Source organism: Strongylocentrotus purpuratus, unplaced genomic scaffold, assembly GCF_000002235.5.
Source record: "Strongylocentrotus purpuratus isolate Spur 01 unplaced genomic scaffold, Spur_5.0 spur5_scaffold_6, whole genome shotgun sequence".
NCBI lineage: Eukaryota > Metazoa > Echinodermata > Echinoidea > Camarodonta > Strongylocentrotidae > Strongylocentrotus > Strongylocentrotus purpuratus.
The window spans coordinates 22,287,880-22,300,266 of NW_022145612.1; the positions used below are offsets into that span (position 1 = coordinate 22,287,880).

General features: G+C 36.2%; 1 protein-coding gene across 1 annotated transcript in view; it reads left to right on the forward strand.

Moving 5' to 3' along the window:
- The window catches only part of LOC115929849, a 40,238-nt gene that overhangs the window by 15,201 nt on the left and 12,650 nt on the right, over positions 1-12,387 (forward strand). Inside the window, exon 3 of the mRNA XM_030999922.1 lies at positions 8,461-8,625. Coding sequence (XP_030855782.1) covers positions 8,461-8,625 — 165 coding nt within the window. The remainder of the gene's footprint in view (positions 1-8,460; positions 8,626-12,387) is intronic.

Consider the following 12,387-nt stretch of genomic DNA (forward strand, 5'->3'; position numbering starts at 1 on the left):
GCAAATATTAAACAAGCATGAAGTATGAAATATATTTCTTTTACCTCTCATGGAATGATACATTAAAGCAAACTGTTTATAATATAACACAGACATTGACTAATAGTTATGGATGAGTTTAGATTTTTTGAGTGTATTTGTGTTACACAAAGCTGAATAAACAACCGAAACAACCCACTCACAGTATGGAGGTATAGATTTGCATAATGGCAAATGTTTGTATTTGAAAAAGTAAACTTGAATGCACAATAGAAAATAAAGCCTGTGGTCACAACACAAATAATGGATTGTAATTCCGCAAATTATGTGTGACACTATGATTGTGCATTAGATGACACATTCATTTTTATCCTATGACAGCAATGGGGCTATCACAAGCCTTGAATTTGCATCAACTATTCATTTACAAATTGTTTAGTCATGCATTCATTCATTGTGAGTAGTTGTAATATGCATACATTACCTATGACATAGCATTTCTGTTCTCACTTTTACTCTTTTGGACTGCTTTTACATGCAAGGCAATGTGGAGGTGATGGTTCTCGTAGTGGGAAAATGCATTAAAACAAAACTTAGTGTGGACTCTCAATTGTGTGAAAACAGTGATGTGCAAGTGTGTATTGCTCCACATTCAGTATGCTAGGAAGTACAAACCCTAATTCAAAAAACATATGAATTCAAATGGATGTGAGCAGAATTTTGGAAATCTATTTTGAAGCCAGATTTTGCCCTATGAGGTTAAGAAATTCTTCGTTTTACTTAAGAGAGACTTACTAGACCATTTGATTTTAAAATTATCAATTTTTATAATGCATTTTACCAAAAAGATAGTTTTTATCAAAGAGGTGGCTCAGGGGAGTAAATATTTTCTAAAGCCCTTGTACTAAATATGGTAAGCTCACTCCCCCTTTCCACCACCCCTCCTTCCCCTCCCCCGGTCAATAAGATAGCAGCTTAGTCCTGTAATCATCAGTAGATGTTAACTGAGCAGAAATTTACGGGATCAAATTTTTAGTTAAATTGTACACAGTGGAATTATAAAATGGCACATTTACAAGCATGGTTGCTGAGTTGCAGAGCAAGAGAGAATTCTATCGGGACTAGAGTTTAATAAACAGTTAAATAAAAATAGGGTGCTTCTAGGTGTCTTGATACTGATGGGATTTAGATTTTCCTTCCATACTCTAGACAAACATTTAAACTCTTCACTGTCATTATTTATACATTTCTTTCCTGTAAGAGTGCTTGCAAAGGATCTGCTGTTAGGTTTATTAACATTTGACAGTATCTTTAATAACAATTTTATCAATGATATCTTTAGTGGAGTGTAAACCGAGAAGAACCCCAAACTAGTTGTCAGATTTGATGTCAAACGATATCTGTATCTAGCAGAAAGCGACACTGAGCAAATCACTACGTCCTTACCAGAAGCCCTTAAGATTGAACACATCATCCGTCATCTTCCCCTCTAACCGCCGGTTGCCCACGTGCTTGCGTACGTTCATCATGCCGCCTAATGTAAATCAATTTTGACGCAACCCTTGTCCCATTACAATTGCATGCCCCCGGGGTACCATTATGGCAGCAGTTATAACCCATGATGAAGAGGCAAGTAGCATGTGACAATTATTGGCTCTAACAACAAATGAAGTGAGACTAGAAGATGGTGAGAAGATTGACTGCTATGAGACCTCCTGGGTGTGAAGATGATTAGAGATGCCATCCCAAAAATAAACGTGTTTCTGAAAAGTCGGCCAGTTTATTACCCAATGTAACAATCATATTAGGGATGGAGGAATTTTAATTTTCTTCTGAAGGAGTGAAAATACTCAATACTCCGTCTGTTTTACTCTCTCACTCTCTCATATGATATTACTTTTCAATTGTAGTATGATTTATACTTGATTTATTTAGTAGAGTTGCTTGAGGATAGCTCTAATATACTACTCGACTTCAGGACACCATTATCAGACAGTAATGGTTTAGTTTTATCAAGAGTAATACATGTAGCTTTTGGGGTTTTAAAGAGCAAGAAGATGTAACTTTTTTGTAGCCCTCTTTCCTGTATACTCTAGACCAACATGAGAAAATGAAGTTACAAGAAGAACAAGGTAATTGTCTTTTATACACCAGGAGGGTGTTTCACAAATATCCTAAGTTGAACTTATCTCTGAATTGGACTTACAAATTATGGAAAACCGTTAGCATCTTTGAAATTATTTTGTAAAAGCTTTTTTAAGAGGCATAAAATGTTGATTCAAATCATTCATAATTTTCTATTATCAAGGAGAATTCCTGTTTGTGATGTAGAATTTATATAAAGTCTAAAATACTTGAATTTTTGCTTTAAACATATTTTATTTTAAGGCTACAAATGGCTCTCCATAATATTTAAGTCCAACTTAGAGTTAAGTTTGACTTAGGATCTTTGTGAAACACCCCCCAGACCTGTAGTTTTGAAAAATATTAAAGTACCTACTAGTACCTTGGCATTGCAAAACTTTGTTTCTTGAGGAGAGATTGATTATCCTCTTTGGACAACAGCACAGAGACTGTCTTGTTAACTGCTGTATGAAATACATAAATGAATAACGAGATTTTGTTGGAGACAGGTCCCTAGCTTTCATAACGTTGGACGGATGTACAGGTTCTGGGTATAGGCACTGCTCGCTATTCATGTGCGGGGCCACACAAAACCTCTGACGACCACTTTGCTGCGATCTGTCTGACATTTCAGACACACACATATAGGAAACCGGAGCTGTGTTTGTGCAGCGATATCCCACATTCATCCATCCCACGACCCCCTTCAGGCCTCAGGGTTCTCATCCAGTGAGTGGGGCGATGAGAGAACAGGGAATCCCTTAGAACTAGGGCACCCGGCCGGCCGGCCCTCTCAATTGGCATTGGTTAGAGCAGGGAGGGGTATATAGTGATGGATAGGAGGTGTCTATACCTTAAAAAGCTAGTTAGTACGAGCAGATATACATGTATTTGAAGAAACCAAATACTGCATCATAAAGGCTGATGATTGAAAGACAGGAAACAAGTTTATGTGAAGCAGGCTTTTCTTAGTCAAGTAGTTTGAAAATCTGCACTACGTATACAGGTTTTGTAGGATTTAGCCCAGCCTCAGGACCTATGTCATTTAGAAAGAAATTATCCACATTTGCCACTCTTCATCTAGGATTAGAAAATGGGTGCTTGTCTACTGGTAGGAAGGGATTTCTTTAATGCTGTAACCTCGCAATTGATGACCCATCTAAAGCTGGAATAAAGTGGGTTGCCTTGAGTGTCCCTGAATGCCCAGGACTTAATCACTTAATAGCAATTTTAAGTTTACATAATTGAAAATATACCTTTCCTACTTATGGGCAAAAACCTTGAAATCTATGTAGAATGATGTGTCATTCAGTTACATGACTGTAGCATCGTATTAAACTACAAGGGCGCAACGCTATGAAAGATTTTTCTTTTTCTTTAACTGTGAGCAAGACAAAAATGAATGTGAAACTGATTTAAAAAAGAAAGTAATATAACAATGTATGTAAAGTGGGCCCTTTTTTAGACAAGAAAAAGTAGTGGGACCTGTCTACTGAGCCTTTGCAGTGCCACAAGCTTGTATCAGAATCGTACTTTGGTCAACAGCCATCTCAATCCAGAGTACAGGATTAACCAAAGTGTATTGCTTTGTGTTGATTGGATCAAAGAGAGAGATGGAGAGTAAGAGAGAGAGAGAGAGAGAGAGAGAGAGAGGGGGAGATGGAGAGAGAGAGAGAGAGAGAGACCTCCCTTCAGGGCTGGCAGGCTATACCTGCATGAATGAATGAAGCCTGCATACTATTGAGATTTCCCTTCAGTAGGCCTACATTTACGTGCACAAACATGAGCGTATTATACAAGTATACGTTTCACCATGCATTAGAAAGCAGTTACTTCTAAGATAAGGTATTTGATACAATTGCAATGGCTCCGTGGTAGAGCAATGGTCTCAAACTATGGAGGTCCTAGGTTCAAAACCAATTTGATGCACTAGTGCCCATGGGTTAGGCGTTGATTCTCATTACCAAGTCCCTCAGAGAGGACTGAAAGCTGTCAGTCCCCTGTTTGCTTACTTACAAGCATACACATGCTTTCTAAATATACCAACCAAACATATTGCTTATTGCATCTACAGATATGCTTTAAGTCTTCTGAAAATATTTTATGTTATATCTTTTGGACAACATGAACATACTTGAACAAATAGCCTTCCGTTTCATAGTTGTTTAGCCTGTTTACAAAAATATTTTGGATTGTGTCGTTTATCAATAGTTGAAATTAGCTCTCTGGGGAAAATGTTTGCCAAAGGGCATGAACCTGTGTGTGATATATAAATTATAAAAGCTGTTCAATTAACAATTATTAAGCAATGTTGAAAAATGAAAGAGACATATGTTTGGCATCATCTATAAATCAGCATTTCTATTAAAAAACAAATATGCATGATTCCAATGAAAACAAGGAATATATTCTCATTATTCTTGCAAATAGGGTTTTGGAGTAGAATATTTTCTACTATTAGCACATTCAATGTACACTCCAGGGCATATGATCTGAGTCTGTGAGTAAAATCAATGTGGCTGGATCGTTATCATGGCGAAAACAGTTGCCAACTTCCAGTAAACATGTGTGTTGCAAAATAAAGGTTAGAGTTAAAATATTGAAATAAAAGAAAATACGAATAGGGAGAAAGAGCAAGATAAACAGAAAGAAAGGAACGAGGTTATATTCATGCATCAGATTTTCTCATGAGAAATTTCACACTTTGTGCACCCGGAGTCAAACCTTGCTGCTAAGGAAAGGTGTGGAAACCTTTTGTACTAGCATCAATACACTCCGAGGGCAAGCTTGAATAAGGACAGCTGTGCATGGTCGAGGCTCTATTTTTGTTCGCTCTTTCTCTGTGCTGTATTCCTATTCATATGTTCATATTTTTGCACTAGTAGAGGATAATCATACGAAAATGCGAGGAAGATAGACATAGTGTATTAGAAGTAAAAATATTGGGATGATGTAAGACTAAAAGAACAGAAAGAATGACAAACAAAATAGGACATATTATTTATTATGTATGTATGTCTGATTACATGTATGATTGTGAAGAGATAGTTCAGAGAAAAAGAGACAGGGAGACGGACAGCCAACTTTCGATAAATAATTTTACACACTTTCAAAATAGGAATATCTCTTCAACCTGATGATATATTTTAAAGATTAATACAATTTGTTAGGAATTAAAGGTAGAATAATTGCCAATGCATACCATTATGGAATAATATTGGTTCAAATATGTCTCTAACAATCACAGAAATACACATGTGTGTCTTTCATATAACTGCTCTTTGTACCAGGTTCCTATTTGTAATAACTATTTGTTGATAAATCAATATTACAAAAACAGTTTGAATCTTTTTTTTTTATAGAAGGAAGCATTATTGAACTGAAGTTACAGTATAGTTGAGTGATTAATTTGATATTGATATAGCCATGTATCCTAAATACTTTGGTATCCCTGTCTGCTTGGTGTTACTTCCTTAATTCAATTCAGAAGACAGTCTTAAGTGGCCATTATATCAGATACTGGATTGAAAGATCCCTGAGGGACGGAATAACAGTGAATGCAAACGCTGCTTCTGATTTATCAAGAGTGGGCAGAAATGGAGATTGCAGATAAACAGTGATGATATTTGCAGATTCAGATAATGTATTTGGGCCTTTGGGGGTAAAAGCTTTCCTAACATATTTGTCCACAGTCCTACAGATTTTATATAAAACCATGAAGTTCATTTTTTTTAAATTGGATTGAAGCTGATGGTGCTTGTACAAATTCTAAGTTATTGAATGTATATATTTTAGATGAAAAAGCAAGAAAAAGAATAACAAGACTTCATGACAAAAAGAAATATAATGGCTATGAATACTTTTCTATAAGATATATAGATGATGATAACATGTAGATAGCTTACAAGATTTATATTTGGAAGAACTTATAATACTGACCTATCATTGTGTAGGCCTAGGTAATTGTGGATTGAGAAGAGCTTTCTCTTCTTTCATTCTTTTGTTGTACTCAAGATTAGTACCTTTGTTGATAGTTATAATGTTGATTATTGTTATCAAGATGCGAGACTGGGCCTTCAGAAATCAAAGTAATTTGCTTTAAATCAAATTTATTTCTATCTCATCTACTATCTTTTGTTTTCTTCTTTGTAGTGATATATGATGACATTGAAAGCATTATTTAATGTAACAATTGAACATTCCAATTCTACATTAAAATACCCTTTCTCCTGGATATTAGATAACTAACTACATGTAATTCACTTCAACTGATATGCAATGCCTATTTACATCAGTTGTGAAGTATATTACAGTATACACATGGAAATGCAGTACTATGCCAACGGCTAAATGGCATTTGAAACAGTGGATAGGGCATAATTTTGTGCTTGCATGGCCAAGTTTCACAATCAAGTCTTGAGAGCATTGAAGTATGAGGTAATGCTCATATTTGCAAGGGGAAGCTAGCTGCCCTTGAACCCGAAGAGATGCTCTATGAATAGAAGATTATGTTTGGATTCAATCCTTCAAGATTCACCGAGGAGAATAAGAATGGGCATTAAATAATGCACATGTATAATCTTTCAGATTGAACTCAATCTAGAAAATATATTCACCATGAATTCCAAAAAGTCTAGGCTCTCTGTAGTCGCATTGAATTAGTTTATTTCACCACTGCAAGTTGTAAAAGCATTTTGTAATCAATTGTGATTATTTCTCATCAGAATTTAAGATCGAGATGTAATAGACAAAAAGGTATTATGATATTAGTACTTGTCATTTGATCTGATGGAATTAAATTGTCTTGAAAATAACAAATGTGATGGATTCATAATCCCATTCTGAATTATGCATGAAAGACAAAATGAAGACCAAAGAAAAGCATTGATTGAGTATTCCATTTTTTCCCCCTAGTACATTGCCATGTTTAAAGACAGGATTATCATGTAATTCCTGAAATACCCCAAGACATTTTCTCTTTAATCCTGATTTTGACATTTTTAGTAACACAGCATGACAACTGACAAAGTATTGACAGCATATGCCATAGTGTGGTTGAGAAGTATCCCTTTATGTCAAAGTCTAAATTATTCCTATAGAAGAATTGATCCTTTCTCTGCAATAGAACTTCTATGAAATCCAAATTGCGTGCTTCAAATAAACCATGCATGCACCTCGAATCACAGATTATTGTGATTGATGTGAGTTTGTGAGTTTATGAAAAATGACATTGAGTGAATTTGTGTCAATTGCATATTTTACTTTATACTATGGGCTGACTGGCTGATACATGGTACCCAGTGTCAATTTGTTTATCTTTCATGACTCTGTTCAGTAAATAATGACTAAACTAATTATGTCTCTAAGTCAATACTATTGCATTACAGTGTATTTCAATAAGACTTGGTTATAATGTGCACTTGTGATAATCTCTGTTTGTAGAAGCAAAAAATATCCCACTTCAAATTTGTAATATTGCAGTGAAAAGTCATGTATGTCTCCTTTAGCTTCACATTGCTTTCATTTCAGTAAGACATGTTTGGATGAATTTTTGACCCCCTTATCATAATATCATGGCTATTATATTAAAACGAGAGAAAAATAAAGTTATATATATATATATCCCATGTAGGAACGAGCCTATGATAAGAGGAGAGCTAGCCCATTTTTATTTCTTGCATTGTGAAACCTAAAGTCAAATGTTATTGGAGTTGTGCCAAATGACCACCTGCCTTCATGCATGTATGGGTTTTGCTCATTTTCGTCCATATTGTATTCATTAGCTTGCGTTTGTTCCCCGTATTCAGTATTCATACATATTTTGAGAAAGAAAAAAAAAACAGTTATATGTACCGGTACTGTTAGAGTCTTGAAGTATGATTCATACCAAAGTGGATGGGGGTATTCCTTCAAAGATCATTTTTCACACTCATCATTAGAAGAAGGAAAAACCTTAAGTACCTACCATGGTAACACTTATATAAACAATGAACAAATATGGAAAAGAAAATACACATTTAAACAAAGCATTATGTGAGTGAAGAGAAGGGCTAAAAGTGGAAATAGCCTTTGTGCAACCGCCCATCCCCTAAGGTTGAAATCATGCATTAATTCTCAAATCTGTACAATTTAAAATTATATATTATAATAATATCCGAAGTACTGATTTTTCTTATAAAATTTGCACCTATATATATATAGCAAAGATTCAACAATCAACACTAATTGCAATCAACATGTTGTCAGTTTGGTTTGTACATCCATGGACATTAATTGATTTAATTAATTGATTTGTCTAGTAAATCTAGACCTAGGTCTTAACATTTCTGTATTTTGTTTTGTTCTTTCATGTCACAGAGGCAAGAGGACATCCATAGGAAGTGGGAGGAGTTTAAGGCCATACAACGAGACGACAAATACAGCTACTTGGAGCAGAAAGTTGAACTCCAACGAGAGCTGATTCGAGCCTACGACGATCTCTTCCTAGAGAGACGACTTAAAACTGACAGAAAACTTGAAGAGGTAAGAGAATTACTCTCATGTTCATGTTTAATCTCCCCTAGCTATATAGCTACTCATCTCCTCCTAGCTGTTATCTATCAATGCGTCAATGTTGAAATAACTACTCCAATCAAAGAAATGATATGTACCCATACATGAATACTATAAGCCTTGTTTGATCGAACGAAGATGAGGAAAACATCTGCCATATATTACATCGTACGAAAAATACATGTCCATGTCATTTCCATGCACACTGCACACAAGCAGTCTTGTATACTTGAAATTCAAGGGTATATTGTCTTCTGTATAGCATGAACAATCTAGACATGATGCACTTTTCATGACTAGCGTGCATGTCCCATTATCGGGCACCAATGAAGACGATTCCTTGATGCATGTGCGTAGAGCTCTACTGTAATATGGTATATGCGTACAGTAACGAGGCAGAAAAGTATGCCTCTAGTTGAAGGTTACATCTTAGTGTTGAGAAGTGTCCATTATCATACATTAGCTTACCGGTATATTAAATGTCATGTTCGTAATTTGTCAGTCAATTATGAGGATGTGGTGCAGAGCATATTTTAGGAGCTTGCATGCATGATAATGTTTTAGAATACAACAGTCATTTTATGTTAGAACCAACTGAATTGCATAAGATGATACTCTCAGCAAAGATAAAAATATCATCATGGTACTCCTACCATCCCCCCTCCCTCCAAAAAAAGAAGAAGGTGATAATATTTGTGTCTCCCTAATATTCAGTTTTTAGTCAGAAAATATATGTATGATATAAACATCATATGCAAAAAAAGATATGCTCTTTAAAGATATAGACCAGTAGTGGTAAAATTGCAATTCAAGGGTTTTGGGTGCAAAATATCCATTCAATATTGTTTAAATATTACCTTCAGAGGTTATAGATGGCAATACTTCAAACTAATTTTGCAAAAAAGCAGAAATATATGCCCAAATGTTCAATGTTGAAGTGCATATGTGATATCTATATATATCTATCTATATATGATAGGCCGGATCGATATGATAATTGACCAAATATATCAATCAGTACATGGTTTCCCGCCAAAATTTATATCATCATATCATCATGTATTAGTCAAAACATATTCTTTCACATGATTGGTAATAAGAGCTTCCATTTCATTTTTTGAGAGGGGGACATTTCCAAAACTGGTCTATACCTTTAACATACTTAGCAAAGGCAATAGAGTGGCATTAATTAGCTGCCCACTGCCATTGACAATGAATGGCTATGATATCCTTTGAGTCAGTAGCTCATTAAAATTATTAGCATTCTCTATTTTCATTGAGCAACCACAATTTACTAATAGCATTTCCCCCAGGGGACAAGAGAATGTACACCCATGTGTGAATCAAATGAGTCAGTATATTAGGAGTATATTAGGAGTATGGTAATCAGACATTTGCTCTAGCAACAGTTGCCCCACGCTACTTCTTCAGAGATAGAGTGTAAGAGCTTGGTTTGCTGTAAAGTATCAGGTCTTAAAGCCAGGGTTAGGCCCATACTTCACAAAGGAGGTATAGATTTAAACCTAGATTTAAACCATGGTTTGAACCTCCACATTGGACTACAATGTCGAGGAGGCCCGATGGCTTAGTGGTAGAGCAGTGGTCTCGTAACTGGGAGGTCCCTGGTTTTGTAACCAAGTCGATGCACTCGTGCCCTTTGGTAAGGCAATAATCCTCATTACCAAGTCCCTTGGAGAAGACTTACCCCCTGTCCACACACAACACATTCGTGATTAGGCGTGATTCTTTATTGAGTTTCAGTTCGAAACGATGCCCAAACCTGCGTTTCGTTAGACTAGTTTCGTTATACGACGTATCGTTAGTGAGCGTCCACACACACAATTTCATCGTAAAACTAACGCGAAACGGTATCACTATCGCGAAACGGTATAGCTAATCACGGAAAATGTTGTGTGTGGACAGGGGGATAAAGCCATCAGTCCCCTGGTTGTTTACTTACAAGCATATGCTTTCTTAGCAGTCAGGTAAAACGGTCATTGCAGGATCATCAAGCATATTTTGAATCCATTCATTAGATATTGGGTGCATACAATGCATATGAAGGTTTTAAACCATGGATTAACTCTTGTATAAGTTTTAGAGTTAGGTATTGTAGTCCAGAGTTAAAGTTTTATAGGAATTTGGTTTGTGTTTGAAATTGACCGTGGAGCGATTGTTGCTAGAGCGAGTGTGGTACGATGATATACAGAGGACCTCAACGGTTGCTGATGGAGAACCTGTAAAAGTTTGGATACCAATCTTCCTCTACTGCCTGGTTGCAACTGGTGGATAGTGTTCTGTTGTAGAGTCGATCTAAGCACCAGTTGAAATCAGAGCTGTAGGGGAAGACCCTCATCATGTGATGATTAACATCCCTGTGTCATCTAGTTGGACGAGAGCTGATAATGTCATCATCCAATGATATATACCTTCTCTACCAACTATAAATCATTGTACTACTTGCAGTTTAAGTAGGCCTGCAGTAGTTATAAATATACTGTGTGTAGCGCAAAAAAAAATTCACATAGAGGTGTGTTCACATATATGCTTGGGTAAACTGTGGAATATGTGAACAAGCCTTAATAGGAGCTTTGAAGGTTCAAGAGAGCTTAGAAAAATAAAGTTAAGACTTACCATTGGGAATATCTATTTCTTTGTTATAAAGTGTTCAGCAAAAAAAAGTAACATGGTATTAATGTGATGTAGAATATCCATTTTGTTTCATGATGGGCACGGGAATATACCCGTAGATAAATTAAAGATGACATTTCTCACAACGGATTATATGAAAACCTTTGGGAATATGACTTGTCAACATGTGCACATATTGAAAAAGCAGAGCAAATATGAATGCCGTGTACCACTAAAAGAAGCTGCCAAACACTTTTCTTACATCCATGTGATCTCACTATAACTACACCCAAGTGAATAGCAATTTGTTGGTTAACTCAAATTTGCTCACAAGGTATTTGCAACTGGGATTGCCAGCATTGGGTGTGTGAATGGTCTTGGACTTTGTATCAAATTTTGTTTGAATTATGAAAAGCTACTTGGGTGATATAAGAGACCTTCCTGAATAAACATAATACATCATTTCTTGCATTTTTGCTTTTAGGGGATATACAAATATGTAATCTATATGTAACTGTTTTTGTTTTGTTTTTATTGCTGGAAATGACTGGCTTGTAAGGAAACTAGGAAAGATGTCCTATATTTTGTTACCAATTTCACATTATTATTACTATTACAGAATATTTTTTTGTTCCCATTTGTAGGCTCTATACGGTATGAAATGGATATATCCCATTTTTTGTTCCATGATATCGTTTTTATTAATGAAAAAAAAGCTGTCAGGCAGCCAACTCCCAGCACACATCAAATGTTTGGTTGTGTTACCATGACAACAACGGGCGAGTGTCTACATGCTCCTGCGCGTGTGTGTGCGTACTGTCAATACAATAACACTTACTGACTGGGGCACAACTCTCTTTCTATCTCACCTTTTCTCTCTCCCTTTCTCTCACTTTCTCTTTCTCTCTTGCTTTTGCTCTATCATCAGCTACCATACCTCCTCTCCCCTTCAAATCCCTTCCCATCTCTCTCTCTCTCTCTCTCTCTCTCTCTCTCTCTCTCTCTCTCTCTCTCTCCCCTCCCTCTCCTCCCCCCCCCCCCCCCCCCCCCCCCCCCCCCCCCCCCCCCCCCCCTCTCTCTCCCTTTCTCTCATCCCCATAT